Source organism: Salvia miltiorrhiza, chromosome 1 (assembly GCF_028751815.1).
Source record: "Salvia miltiorrhiza cultivar Shanhuang (shh) chromosome 1, IMPLAD_Smil_shh, whole genome shotgun sequence".
NCBI lineage: Eukaryota > Viridiplantae > Streptophyta > Magnoliopsida > Lamiales > Lamiaceae > Salvia > Salvia miltiorrhiza.
This window is the reverse complement of record NC_080387.1, coordinates 54963182-54978310: the sequence shown is the minus strand read 5'-3', so window position 1 is coordinate 54978310 and position 15129 is coordinate 54963182. Positions and strand designations below refer to the sequence as shown.

The following is a 15129-nucleotide window of genomic DNA, read 5'->3' as shown; positions in this document are numbered from 1 at the left end:
ATCATCAAAACAAGGGTTAGGATATTTCATTATGTTCCCAACATTTTGACAATTCCCAAAGTTTGTGGGAAAAACAAAATGAGCCAAAATTTGTGTATTTTTTTATAATTTTCAAAATTAGTAAGAAAAACCAGAAAATAGACCAAAATTTTATGTATTTAGCCTTCAATAACCCTATATATTAAGGTGGACAACCTAATCTCAAGAAAACAAGTCAAATTGAGGAAAAATTTATAGTCTCGTATCTGAATTATTGAGTCGTTTGCGGGAGTGCTTTAACTATAACTGCAATTAAATATTTAAATTAATAATTTTTTGATAAATATATTTTTGACTATACAAATTACAATTAGAGCATTCGCATTGAAAAGTCTCATTCAGGGCTCTATAGAGGTGGTCCCCACCTTAGAACCACCATCTCCACAATGTGGGTTCTATAAATTTCATTTCCATTTTGTCAAAAATAATGCATTTCAAGATTAAAATAAATATTAAATTTTTAAAATTAAAAATTTCATTAAAATTAAATTTGAAGATTATAGTAATTAAAAAATTACAATAATTAAAAATAAAATTTTAACTACTGTTAGATAGGATCAAATCGTGCCCAAATATGCTTGATTAAATCTTGTTGGAGGCGGTTATGTATTCGTTTATCGTGAATGCTTGTTCTTGAGCCAAATACGCTCAGAATTTTGGCGGAGCTCCTTGCCTGACCTTGGTGAGTGTTGATCGATGCCTCGTTGTTCTCCTTCTCTTCCTATTCCGTCGCATTTTCTCCTTCATCCTCGATTATCATGTTGTGCAAAATAATGACGCAAACACGACATCGCCGAGATGCTCCTTTTTCCAAAGCCGAGTAGGACTTTTGATAATAGCTCAATGAGCTTGAAAGGCATCAAAAACTATTTCTATATATGTCATTATTTGCAGCTTCTTGCATCACTTTAAACCTCATCTTCTTCTCGCCAGTCACGAATGGAGGACTCTTGACGAATGTTGACCAATCTGGGTAGACGTCATCGGTTAAGTTGTACCTCATGCTGAAGTGAAAGACGTTGGCCTCAAATTGTACCATCAGAGCCTTCTCGCAAGAATATCGTTAAATAACAACGACTGGCTGAGCACATTAATGTCGTTGTTTGAGTCGGAGACCCTAAAAACGTGTCAGATCCACATATCTTAGGATGCAACTGCTCAGAGGATAACCATCGACTCGCCGTGATCACCTCATGTGTAAGCTCCTTGCCACGCCATTAGACAGTTCTTCAAAGTCCAATGCATGCAATCGAGGCACATTGTGCTTCACTTTGTGCATAACTATCAACGTTTGCCAGTTGACGCTAGTTGGCCTTCTCATATATTTTGCGTCGAATATGCAAATGACGCATCAACATAATTTCTTCAAGCACAATAGTGCCGTCGACTCGGCAATACGGAGGTACTCATCATATTGATTGGCGGCACTACCATTAGCGAGATTCCGAATTGCAACCGTGCATTTTCTGTAATGGTGTGAAGTCAATAATCATCGTTGCTTCTTCGAGCTATTGGAAGTAACCATCTGACTCCAACGCATTGACTATGCGCAAGAACAAGGATCTCTGCATACGAAAATGTCGTCAAAGAACTGTTTAGCCCCATATCAGACCTAGAGCGAAGTGATGTCGATGCAGGCGTTCACCGACGACGTGACGATCTTGAAGAAGATGATGTGGGTTGTTTTTTCTTTTCTTTTTTTAAGTTTTTTTTTCACATGTCAAAAATAGTTTAGGTGTCAATTTCCGGCTGTCACCACATCAATTCTGGCTGCCACCGTGTCATTTTCGGCGCCGACGTAAAAAAAATCGGTGAATACAGTTATGGATTTACAGACAATTAATCCTTTAAAATAAAAAATAAAAACAAAAGAAACTGTTAAAATGATCAAAAATTCAATTTATTTTTTAATATTAGCGCGTGCCTTACATGATGTACTCTTTCGTGCCCCACTCGCTTTAGTGAATCCCTTCCAAGTCGGGAGCTCGTCATTGGGGCGGGGCCCGCTAGAGCACGGCTCGAGACCACCCAACGAGCCCCACTGCGGGCCTGTCTGCGGCTAATCATAAATATCAAAACTTTACATGGCTCGTAAAATTATTGCACGTTTATAAAAACTATCCAAAGTGTTTTTGAGGGAAAAACGCATAAATATACATTTCACATTGTCACACACGTAATATAGGCAAAAATATTTCTTTTACTCATAAAAACTCCGGTGGCCAATATAAGAGATCGAATGGCTGAGTCCAAGCGTATGCATAAATACTTTTACGACAAAAAATATACTACTCCTATTTTATTACGAAAAAGTAATAAATATTCTGTACAAAAAATATACTCTTGTATTCTTATAAAGAAGTTTATGCATATAAATAAAAAAACCAGTGCTGAGGAAACATCTTTTAAATCAAAGATCGATAAATTTGTCAATTTTACATGAATTCAATCAAAAGAACGAGAAATTTTGATTTGATATTGTCAGATGCTTAAATTATTTGAATAATTTTATATTTTAATAAAATGCAGAAAGAGCTATGGATATATTTTTCCATTAATTATTAATTTGAATCTCATCTAGAAAATAGTGAATAATGACGATTGATGATATAAATAATAGTATAATGTGAAAATTTTCTCCCGCAATATGTAAATAATATTTTATGATATGATATGCAACAGCAAAAAACACAAGAAAAATGATTCAAGTAAAACCATTGTTGTTGAGAGGAAGCAAAGAAGTGTCGAGCCATCCTTGATCCGCTGCTTGGCGGAGCAGATTGTTAAACTGTTTTTTGGCATCAGGCACATCCAAAGCCAGATCATCAAGGCAATCAAGCACTCTCACAAACCCTTTACTCATCTGATTCATGGTGATGAGCTGCATATCAAAGCAATGCTTCAGCAATCCCCACATCCTCTGATTCTTGCTCTCCATCAAGATCACCAAGCACTTCTTCACCACCTCATGGTGGAAGAAGGGCATCCCTAGCTCCTTGATGCAACGGCACGCCTCCCGAGTGTCCCCGCCCGCTGCATACTCCTCCAGCAGCTTCCCCACCTTGTCCTTCACGTCCTCCACTGTCCACCCGTTGTTGCAGCTGCCCCCGCCCCCCCAGCACCTCAGGATGCGCTCCCCCGAGAGACGCGCCCTCAGGAGGGACATTGCCATCTGAGTCACCTTGTTGCCCACCGAGGTGGACCCGGGGAAGTGGCGGCCTATCTCCTCCATCTCCTGCGGGGTCAGCACCTCGTCCACCTCCGCCCTCGCCAGGAACATGGCTAGGTCCTCCACCACGATGGGGATGTCCAGGGCCATGTCCTCTGCTGACTCTATCAGCATGATGAAACCACTCACCACATCATCTGATGGAAAACACAGAGAGGATAGCAGCACAGAAGCCATCTCCTTCTCTCTGTTCTTCCTCTCCATGGCTAGGGTGATGAGTTTCTTCACAAATGCCGCGTTCAGCTCGGCCACGCCCGAGCTGTTCTCGAACTCCAAGCAGCAGATCACCTCTGATATGTCCCCGGACAGGAAATACTCCCTGATTATTGACTCGGACTTCTTCTTGAACGCCTTGAGAATGCTGTCCTCCACCACCTGCCTCCCCGGGTGGAGGGAGAGTGACCTCAGGGACGAGGCGCTCAGCCACCCCTCGGATGCTGCCTTTGAGATCAACGACTGCAGCAGCACCTTTGCATTTGGAATATCCAGAGACAGATCATCCACAGAGTCAATGATTCTTGAAAACCCCTTCGATATCTGGCTTGAATTGATCAGCCCTTCCTCACAAGTCCTCTTCAGCAAGTCGAGCAACCGCCCTTCCGCCTGCCTCTTCTCCATAGCCATCAAGATAGCCCTCTTCACTATCTCGTGATGGAAGTGAGGGACGTGCAGGTCCTTTATACACCTGCGCGCCTCCCTCACATCTCCACTCACAACGTACTCCACTAGCAAGTCATTTATCTTCGCCTTGAAATCCTCCACCGTCTTGTTCTTGCTGCCCCCCCCAGCACCTCTCAATGATCTCCGCGTGCAGAGGAGCTGACAAGTACCCCTTCTCAGCTCGTTTGATCACATCCACGCCTTTCGACTCCTTGCTCAAATAGGCCATCGTCTTTGTCAGGAATGAGGGGGGGAGTATGTCATCAACAATGGCTCGAGCAATGAACATGGCAAGAACATCAACCGCATCAGGAATGTCCACGACTAAGTCGTCTGCAGACTGCACAAGCTTCTGAAAGCCTTTGTAGACTTGCTTCGGATCAATCACATCACCATAGAGAGAGGATAGCAGAATCGAAGCCATTTCCTTCTCCTTGTCACGCCTGTCCATGGCAATGGAGACCAGCTTCTTCACAAAATAGAAGTAGTAGCCTGGCATCTCCACTTCCCTCAGCTCATTCGCAGTCGAGGTGACATCATCGTTGTCAAAATATTCCTCCACCATGATTGTCGCCTTCTTCTTGAACTCCTCAAACTGCTCATCCCTTCTGGTGGAGAGCTTCGCATCATCCTGAAATCGTAACCACTCCTTTCATTACTCATACAAAAATGCAGCCTATAAATGTTGATGATCACCTTATCACTGAGGTAATTCGGATCGTCTGGATCATCTACGTGGCGGTCTTCCATATCAAGTAGTCCTCCCCAGGTCCCTTTCCCACCATAACCGCCTAACAATCAAGGATAAAACACATTGTCACACAACTACTGCAAGAAAACAATATAAGCATCTTCCAAGTATAATAATCCAGATAATTCCATTTTCTAGATAAATTAGGGTAATTCAATTCACCTTTTTTGGGATCACCAGCTTTCCCAGAATGGGACTTTTGAGTCTTGAGGGGGCTCCCGATGTGCTTACCTCTCGGTGATCGTGGGGATCGTGGGGATGTTGTCGAGATGAGCAAGGGGGAGACAGATGATGGATCTGCGCTCTCTAAAGCTGATCGGAACTGTTCTTGATGCTCGCTCGACATAAACTTATCTGTGTAGTCCATTGTCGATTGATTTCAAACTCAACTAGTTCCCAAGGGATCCTATCATTCTTAGTAATAATTAATTCATCTTCTCGAGCAATAATTTCTCCCTCCTTCGATTAAACTAGATTTCATGGATAATTGGAAAAGTGATTAGATGAATTTTAATCATGCTCAGTTGAACTGCATACGCTCACTATCTGTGTTCAGGTCTACAGATTTAATTACTAAAACAATCATAAATTAAATTCACCATGGATGAAATTCATCTTGAAATATATGAAAAATCGTATCGCAATTCGTGAAATCATCAAACATTAAGAAAGAATAGTGAAGCAAATCTCACCACGCAAACGGTTATGAACCCTTGAGCGAAAACGAGAAATTACAGTTCGCCGCAAAATCCAAAGGGGCGACCTGTAGATTCAGAGCACTGAAAATTAATTGAAGCCAGGAAAAAAACAGTAAGCTTTGACGATGGACGATTAATTAGATGATTTCGTGAAGGATTTTTTGAATTAATCATGGAAATGATGGCGGTTAGGATGAGAAGAGGTTGTTATGTTTCAGTTGGATGGCGATTCCCAGGGGATAGGGTTGTGGTCGTTTTGAAAGGGGTAAAAGCCCGGGAAAATCGGTTACTCAGATTGATATTTCTTCTTTTTTTTATACACCAATGTATTTTGTTTTGTTTTGTATACTAATTTATCAGTGATTTCTTTTTTTTAAATCATCTTTTTTTTCTTCTTTTTTTCTCAAACCTTTTTTGAAACAATCGTGATCGAACATATTAGTGTAACCTAAAGCCAGTTGGCGTTCCATCTATATGTAGAAAAGCTAAATCAATTGTCAAACAAATTATCGCCAAAAATTGCATTCATGTTATCAGTAATAATGATTAATTGTGCCATTAATATATATGTAATTAACTTATTTAAAGAATTTTTATATTTAAATTAATCAACCTAATTAGTATTTCTTTGATAGTTTAGATAAACTAGCACACTGCCCACTCGTGCGATGCACGATCAGTATCGAAATTGAACAATATTTTAAATAAATAAATATGCATATTAAATACATATAATTTAAATATAAATAAATTTAAATATAAATCTAAATAAAAAATTGAAATTGAAATTGTCCACAACATAATTTCAATAAAAAACATGAATATGAAAATATATAAGTTTTTTATTTTGTATTTCCAATTACCAATTAATTGATTTTAATTGATAGTGTCTATAAATATATAAATTCACCATCAAAAGTAAGTATAAATGATAATGAGTATCATTATATATCATATAATATTTTAAGACGTTCAAAACTATTTATTTGCATATAGTTTAATAATATATTTTTGGATTGCATATTTAATCATATTTATGTGGTCATTTTGTTTAAATACAAATTCTAAAATAAAAGTTCTTATACAATATCCAAAGAATTGATTTTGCGAAAAGAGATAATTCGTTTTCATAATAAAAATGGTCAAGTTATTAAGTTTAATTTTATAATATTGGATAATGATGTTGCATTATTTTAGTTGGGATTTCGATTTTAATAAGAAAAAATTATCTGAAAAATGGTTTCATCAGTGAGTCAGTAAGTGCATACATGCCATGTAATGTGAACATGACAACAATTATTTTTATATGCATCAAAATTTTTATTTGTGTGTTTTACTGACAAATATTTTTTATCAATGGGTTAGTAGAAAAAATAAAGGGTTGAACATGTCATTCATTTAAAAAAATAAAATATGGAGTATATGATTTAAGTAAATTTGAATAGACATGCTACTACAAATTAAACTCATTCAACTTACTTTTATTTTATATTTAAAGAGAATCAATAATGATTCTCCAATTAATCATTTTTTTTTTGGCTTAATAGATAAGTAATTGTCAATCTATTATTAAATTGAATTAAAAAATAATAATAACAAATATGTTAATATAAATAAATATAAAAACATACTGAAAATTTAAAGATAATCAATTTAAAATAATAATAGAATCATCGATGTAATATAAAACTAGCACACATCTTATGATAGTATATATTTTAATTATAATATATATATATATATATATATATATATGTGTGTGTGTGTGTGTGTGTATTAAAATGAGATAGTCAAATTACATATATATTACTATAATAGCTACAAATCTAGGAATAGATATCAAAATTTTCCACCTAATTCACAATGTTGAATTGCAATTTAATTTTACTTATACAAAGTAGAATGATAGCAAAACTATTTTTTGGTAATTTCGGTTTTTTTTTTTTTTTGGGGCAAAAAGACTTATTTGGAAAGTTGAATGGTTTATTGACCTAATTTGCTCTAATCAATTACTCTATTTAATGCCAAAAAAAATTGCCATAATCATCTTTAGACTTTAGGTATTGGTCATTAATTTGATAGGTCTCAAATTATAAAATGAATTCATCTTTATTTTAGTTTGGTATTTTGCAGAATTGACTAAAGATGTTAAAACTTCAACATAAAATGTTACTTTTCTCAACATAATTCGAATATGGCGTAATATTTCAGTATGAATAAAAAATATATATATAACATGCCAAACAAATGATCAAGGTAATATATATATATAACTTGAAAACTTTTTTGCGGTTATAGTGTTGCGTCAATTGTAATTGTTTGATCTAGCAGCAGCCAGTTTAGCACGTCGTTCTTCATAAGAGGCTGAAAGATTCATAACACTACTAACTTAAAAATTGGAAAATATGTAAAAGCTAAATTATAGTACTAATATATATGCGGAACTCACGCTCAGTTGGTCGCGACATGAGTGGAATGTGAGTGGGCCCCTTCTTCTTTGTTGTAATGTTTAGCTGAGTGGAATCTGCAACCAACAAGAGCTTTGTAAGAGAATAAGAAACAGTAGGTAAGAAGCGAGTCTGGATTAGGCTTTGATACCAGAGAAGGTAGTTGAACAACTTAGCAAGCCCTCATGAAAGATTGCTGCTTCAAGTTTATAACTTCGACATTCCTTCTCCAAGTGAGCACGTAGAGCTTGCCTAGCATCTGTAAGCCATGTCCATCAAAGTTTTCGACGTCAGACTACAACTTCATGTCAACCCGAGTTGTATTCTAACAAATGGATTACTGGTCGACATAATTTCACGATAAGCTCATTCACAAGCAGGATGTATAAACAATGCTAGGTGTTTGCAATATGGAGAAAGCCAAGATCGGTGAATGAGAATGGAGATGACAAGACCAAATATTTCCTCTGATTATTTAGAAAAAAATGAGCACATAAAAAACTTACGCATCAAATGAAGCAATCCATAGAATAACCAGAATAAGTGAGCACATAAAAACTTTCGCATTAAATGAAGCTATCAAAGATATAGAATAACCAGAATAGCTGATGTCTGTAGAAGGGTGCTGCAAGTTAGTAGTAAAGTACCTGATGAACACTTAAATTTGAGACCATCAAATTCACAAGACTGAAGAACCAGGGGAATCTCAGGAGCCATTTTGTATTGAGGTTTCCTTGATGTTCTTTCAGTATCCAGTAACTCGTCTATCACCTAGACGTTGAAAACAATATCCTCTTAAAAATATAAACCTTGGGCATAAAAGAAATTTTTTGCCATCATTGACATGGTCCATATGCATAATTAAAAAAAATATTGGTAGCATCATGTCACTTTCTAATATTACAACCCATAATTTCATGGATTTAAATAGCAAGCCCGATAATGTAATTTATCATAGAATTGACTTCAAAATATTTCAGTAGCTCAGCCAAATGAGTAGGACTTGAAACCAAACAATACGAAAAGGGTCACGCACATTAGAAGATTCAAGTCCTTGGCCAATCAAAAACAGTATAGCAACCATGCATCGGATCTGGTGCCACAGGAAAGCACTACCTTTGATTTTCATTGCCCAGAGCTCATCATCTCCATACCTGCGAAAGACGAGAAAGGCACAGAATCCCCGACACTGACATAATCAGAACTTGTGGATCAATCAAACACCAATAGCTACGAGGATTAATCTCATCACTTACTAATTTCCATCAAAGGTGGGAAAATAATAACAAGGGTCCCATCCAGAACCGTGAACATGTGCACTGAAATTGATAGCATTAATATATTTATCTTTCTTCTCTCTTAAAATGACACATAATATCTGATGGACAAATCAGTAGATGTAACTTTGTCTGCACATTAAATAATTAATCATCCAAACTGAGCCGAGAAATTAAGAGCTATAAAATTTCTTCATCGTGTTACTTTGCCAGTTTGCCTGTTGCCCAGTAATGCCTTGTTATAAAAATTCCAAATAATCAGCTGGAGTCCTTTCATACGTTTTATATTTTAATAAAGTACTAGGATGGACATGTCATGTAAACTAACCATTCTTAAAATCATGCCTAAGTATGTTATGTGGATAAACACCCTGTAATCAGCTATCACTTTCAAGAATAACGGTACTACATAGCCGGTTGCATTAAGTTGATAAGTTCACCAATATAGATATAAGGCATCAGATCATGGAATCTTAAAGAATATACCAAAACCAAAATATCTATTACTTTATAAATTTATTAACATGCTAATATTTTCTTCTGGGTTGTAGCCAGAGAATCTAAGTTTGTGCTTGCTGTATTCTGTATATACAACAAGCTAAACTGGAATGAACTTATTAGAAGGTTCAGGATTACTTTTAAACCTTTCATTGCATGAGAAAATCTCAAATGATGTGATGTACCGCCTATAGTTGTGGACATTAGCTGCATCCATCTTACAAAAATTTCTGAAATCATGTTCCCCAATAAATCTCTTTCCTGAACTTTCCATTGCCTGATAAACACGTTTAAGAAACATCTCCAGACTCAGCAAGTGTTTAAGAAGTGAAACAGGTAAAAAGTTCACATGAGTTAAAGGGTGTTTGGCTAAGCTTATTTTAAAGAGCTTATAAGATGTTTCAAGAGCTTGTAAGATGTAGTTTCTTAAGAACTTCTAAGTTGTCAAAGTGTTTGGATAATTGAGCTTATAAGCTAGAGAGAGAAGTTTTAGTTAGAGAGAGAAAATCAAAGAGAGATGAAATTAGAATGATATATAATGACAATAAAAAATCATAATTGAGTTATTTTTGTAAAATGAGTGTTGCTTATAAGAAAATGAGAAAATAAGTTGGGGTGGCAAAACTTATTTTTTGGAGAGCTTATTTTTACAACTTATAAGCTCCTTAAGAGCTTATTTTGCCAAACACTTTGAAGGAGCTTATAAGCTCAGCCAACGCCCTCTTAATTATAAACAAGCAGATGCATACCATGATATTTAAATTTTCTCTCCAAAAGAAGTACTTGTATTCCCTGCTCAAACAACTGAACCTGCATTTATAGCATATTATTATCCCACTGAAACTTATTTCTCTTACTTAAGAAAAGCAATAAGGATCCCATCAGCAAAGGAATAGGAAGAAGGTTACGAGAAATCAAATACCTTGCACTGAAATCAGTTCGAGCAGGTGACCATCCAATAATTCTAATATCATTAGGAAGAGCTCTATTTAGTATCTTTACATAATCTATTTCTCCATCTGTCAAGAAGAAAGAATATATATCATGTACAGAGATTGAGTAGAATTAAAAAGGAGAACGTAATTCGGTAATTGTACCAGACAAAGTGAACTTAACATTCCTATATGGGGCACAAGATTTTTAAAGAGCCAACACTTCAATATTATCAAAACTAGCAAAAAGATGCCATCTCATACGTCAACAATTTTTACATATACACAGTACAAAATTGCTAAAATGCAAAAATGAACTCAGTAACCATCATTGTGATCCCAGGGATTTTTTTTTCCTTCTTATTACACCTGAAGATGTTTATGAAGTACTAAGTACTTAACTAAAGGAATATGACATAATAATTGTTAATCATACCACATGATTCCTCAGCAAAGCTTTCTACAGAATATCCGTTGCTCGCTGGTGTTTTTTTAAGATTTGATCGTAGAAATAGAGAGATTACCTGCATCAACCAGATCTGTTTAGCACTGAATTCTAACAAAATTCAAGGTAATTTTAGCAGACACAAATGCACTAGGAAAGAAGTAACATAAGCGAGCAAGCGCGAAAACGAGCGCGTGTGTGTGTGTGTGAGAGAGAGGGAGAGAGAGAGAGAGAGAGAGAGAGAGATAAAACATCACGAGGTTGTAATTGTTAGTATATGTCTCCATATCTGTAAGAGGAATATAACAAAATAGAAAAAACAAACGCTACTTATGAAACTGTTGCCGGAACTGATGTGATTATCCATTTGTAATCTGCTATCCTCTTAGTAAGTATGATAATATTTAGGTCGTGTGCTATATCAAGTCTTGTTTGTGGAACTGAGATACTCTAAATAGAAATTGTGAGCAGATAAAACAGTTAGAATTGAAGGTTAAGAACCTCATCTTAAAGTCAGATGCATACACTTACTTGGCCAACAGACGAGACTCCCTTGTCAGTTCTGCCACATCTTGAGTATTGCAATTCCTTCCTATCACCAGATACTAACCTTGTCTTGTGAAGGGCCTTAAAAATTTCTGACTGCATTATTGTAAGAAAGCTTATTTCATATCTTCTCTACCATAGCAGTTAGGTATAGAATCTCAGCAAAAAATCTGAATCAGACAACAGCCAATCTCTCTGCTTGCATGATCAATACAAGACACAATTTACATGCCATTACATCAAGAAGGTATTTTATAATGAATACTTCATAAGACAAATGACATTCAAAATCACCATGCACTACAACATTGTTGCATCATCAAGAACACTACACTAGAAAATGAACTCAAAAGTTGAACTCTGGGTAATATACCTTGAAATCTAAATCTGGACACATAAGAACAATAATGGCTCGGGTTTTTAGTAAGCACACTTGATCAAGTAACTAACAGGGCAAGCAGTTAACTGACCAGCAAAGCAGCAAACTAAGGTATATAATGCTACTAGTGATAATCCTAGACCAATAAGGCAATAAGTCAATCTCAGCTTCCAAATTCCAATTATAGATCGTAGATAAAAGGAAGATATCTTTTGCATCTGAACATATGTGAGACAGAAAAAAAAGAGAAAGAAGGGGGAAAGCTCACCTCTATTGTTGGATCCATCTGTGCCTCTGAAGCAAAACCGTAAAATCTAATGCATAATGCAACAGTTTATCATCATACAGAAAGCAAGACTATTCACTCAGGTAACACTTATAAATTGAATAGCCCTTTTGATACAAGATTTTCCAAAGCTCAGGTCAAGTCAAATAATAGATCACCAGACTGGAATTGGTTCATGCATGGGTTTTGTTGCTATAATGATATTCATTCATGTAAGGAGTCAACTCATGATGAAACCCCAAACCTGTAAAGCATATCTAAGATAAAAGTCCAGTGCATCAAGACAATTGTTTAATAATAATGTCTTGAATTTGAATACCGGTTCATCCAATGATTATATTTTATTTTCTTGACTTTGTTTCCTTTTGAATTTCATCAATGACTATCTAATCAATCACTTTAGACCCCTCACCTGAGCATTGTAACTCAGGGGTATTCCTCCCCTTTGTAAGGGTGAGTCAGTGAGTGACCAGGGTACGAATCCCAATTCCCTCATCCCTCAACTGAAAAAAAATGAAATTTGACCCCTCCTCAAAACTACAATAATAATTTAAAAAAGGGTTAAGGTGCAGATAGGCCCCTCAAGTAAAGGCCCTTAGAGCATTTCAGTCCTCTTACTAACTGTGTGTGCAGATTGGCCCTCGAACTCAAAAAAATGGTACAGATCGCCCCCTCTGACTTAACACCGTTATGGGCCGTTAGTCAGAGGGGGCGATCTGCACCGTTTTTTGGAGTTCAGGGGCTAATCTGCACCTTTTCCCTTTTTGGAGTTCGGGGGCTAATCTGCACACCGTTCATTAAAAAAAATCACATCTCATCTTCTCCGACCAACTTTTCCGGCGTCAATCGCCGTCAGATGAGGAAAATCACGAAATCAAGTTTCCAAGCCCCAAATCGGGAATTCCAAATCGGCGTCATTGCTCCCGAAAATCACATAATCGAAATGGAAACTCGAATTCTCCCTCGAACGTCACCGCCCCCAATTGCAGAATCAGCCCCAATGAATCGAACTTTGCCTCGCCGTAGGCGGTGATCGTGACCCCAATCGAGATCGAGATCATGTTGGCCATGGTCTCTGATTTGAAGGTGTCCTTCTTCAACAGCACGCCGATAGCGTAGATGGCGACGGGCATCGTCGGCCTTTATCACCGGATTTCGCCGGATTTGAGAGAAAGAGGCGACTCCTTATCGAGAAAAGCTAGGCGATTCCTCTTCGAGAAAAGCCAGACGGTGGGTTCACCGGATATTGCGGCGGCGATTTCCGACGGAATGGGAGAATTAGGGCCCGTCCTTGACGCTAAGCGTGTGCAGTCGAGCGAGCTCCGAGGTTTAGGGCCCAAGAGAGAAAGAAAGGGGCGGCGCCCTCCGCCGGCCTCGCCGGAGCTTGAATCAGCGACAACGACGTTCAAATTTTGAGCTAGAGAGATGAATTAATTAAAAAGTTAAAAGGTGCAGATTAGCCCCTGAACTCCGAAAAAACGGTGCAGATCGCCCCCTTGACTAACGGCCCATAACGGTGTTAAGTCAGAGGGGCCGATCTATACCGTTTTTTTGAGTTCGGGGGCCAATTTGCACACACAGTTAGTAAGGGGACTGAAACGCTCTAAGGGCCTCCACTTGAGGGGCCTATCTGCACCTTAACCCTTTAAAAAAAAAAAAAAAAGCTCATTGGACTGAAGTTATGATCTTTACTCTTTAGCATATCCTTTATCCACAATAAACTGAGGAAGAAGTCTCTTATATTACTAGCATATTCTCACAATCACGGGCTGTCAGTCAGAAACAGCTTCCCTGATTTCATTTCATCTAATAATGAAAATAAAAAACACCTAAATAAATGAATCACAAGGCATTTCTGAATGTGTACCTCTGGCCAAAATACATAACTTTTAAAGCAACATATCGCTTCGGTAAATGATGCAAGGCCATCGCATTGCCGCCTGCAGCTGACAGAATAGAATAAAGGAAATAAAATCAACTCCACTACACTAAAATGAAGGTTGCAAACAGTTCCTATCTCCAGACACCAGAGTATGACGATGACCTGGTTCTTTATCTTTTGATCTGTTTAGCAAACCGATTTCATCCAATTTCAGCATCTCCATTTCCCCAATTGAACTACTGCAGTCTACAGGAGTTTTATCACTCACTGCAATCTGCACCAGAAAACTACGTGTTGAGGCACATTCCAGTCATTAGCTTAGATACTAGACATCCTGAACCATTCTTCAATAATCCAGAGTCATGTGAATAGGCAGAGTGTATAATTTTCAATACTTTCTTATACACTGAATGCTGCTGTAAATCTTACACAGTATCATTCAGGTGTTTATGATTCAGCAAGATTGTATCCATTCCTATCGACTACATAGGGACTCCAAACAACTGCTGTAATGCGTGATTACATAACAAATTGATACAGATATACGACTGTAAGAGCATACGCGGAGGTTACCTTCTGGCAGACGCAAACGGAGAGCTGACGAGAGAGCTTAGCATTCTCGGTCTCTAGTTGCTGCAATTCCAGAAATCAACAACAAAAGATATAAGTTGGAAGACTTTTTTGGTATTATTTACAATCACTGGACTACAAGTTGAATAAGAGAAAGACGCTGCGACTGAATTGAATACGTTTATCCTTTCTCGGAGAGATTCCATTTGAGCTTGCAGCGAGTTGACGAGTTCGATGTTGGGGTTTCCTTCCATTTGCGTTGGCGTGGACAGAGTTGCAGACCAAATGTTTGAAATGGGGTCGCTGTAATTTCATTTAAGATTAAACAAAATAAACTTCTTCTTTTTTCTAGTATTTCTTTTTGTTTAAATGAATGCCAAAAGTACCAATCGAACACGCGCGTTCAATCCGATTTGATCCGTCCAAATTTAAAATAATACAATTTGAAATTATAAGAAATGATCGAAATTTATATTTTTAAAATATAAGT

The 15129-nt window shown here is 37.2% G+C and overlaps 2 protein-coding genes across 5 annotated transcripts; both read right to left on the bottom strand.

The window, feature by feature from the left end:
* Positions 1–2319: 2319 nt before the first annotated feature.
* Positions 2320–5680, bottom strand: LOC130994834 (MA3 DOMAIN-CONTAINING TRANSLATION REGULATORY FACTOR 2-like). Its single transcript, XM_057919919.1, is given in 5 exon segments — positions 2320–4051; positions 4053–4559; positions 4625–4719; positions 4842–5149; positions 5372–5680. Coding segments are annotated over 4 exon segments (2115 nt in total). The 5' UTR covers positions 5047–5149; positions 5372–5680; the 3' UTR covers positions 2320–2743.
* Positions 5681–7532: 1852 nt separating this feature from the next.
* LOC130994809 (uncharacterized) lies at positions 7533–14978 on the bottom strand. 4 transcript variants are annotated; one of them, XM_057919898.1, is made up of 15 exons: positions 14819–14978; positions 14643–14702; positions 14232–14343; positions 14055–14133; positions 12170–12215; positions 11508–11618; positions 10968–11055; positions 10522–10618; positions 10349–10409; positions 9746–9876; positions 8861–8978; positions 8472–8595; positions 7976–8083; positions 7827–7901; positions 7533–7741 (listed from the first exon to the last, which is right to left on the bottom strand). In XM_057919898.1, the coding sequence occupies exons 1-15, from the start codon at positions 14891–14893 to the stop codon at positions 7683–7685; spliced, it is 1344 nt and encodes a 447-aa protein (XP_057775881.1). In that variant the 5' UTR covers positions 14894–14978; the 3' UTR covers positions 7533–7682. The 4 variants fall into 4 exon arrangements, with proteins under 4 accessions (XP_057775881.1, XP_057775865.1, XP_057775873.1 ...); XM_057919882.1 differs by having other exon boundaries at positions 11502–11618; positions 14819–14967; XM_057919890.1 differs by having other exon boundaries at positions 11502–11618; positions 14055–14127; positions 14819–14967.
* Positions 14979–15129: the final 151 nt, after the last annotated feature.

What these genes read in the sequence shown, in the direction of transcription:
- LOC130994809 (XM_057919882.1), bottom strand. Translation starts at nt 14,893, where the DNA reads ATGGAAGGAAACCCCAACATCGAACTCGTCAACTCGCTGCAAGCTCAA. An exon ending in AAGGACTTGAATCTTCTAAT is followed by an intron (nt 8,596 to 8,860) that starts GTGCGTGACCCT and finishes TTCAACGTCTAG; the next exon opens with GTGATAGACGAGTTACTGGA. An exon ending in TTGTTCAACTACCTTCTCTG is followed by an intron (nt 7,902 to 7,975) that starts GTATCAAAGCCT and finishes TGTTGGTTGCAG; the next exon opens with ATTCCACTCAGCTAAACATT.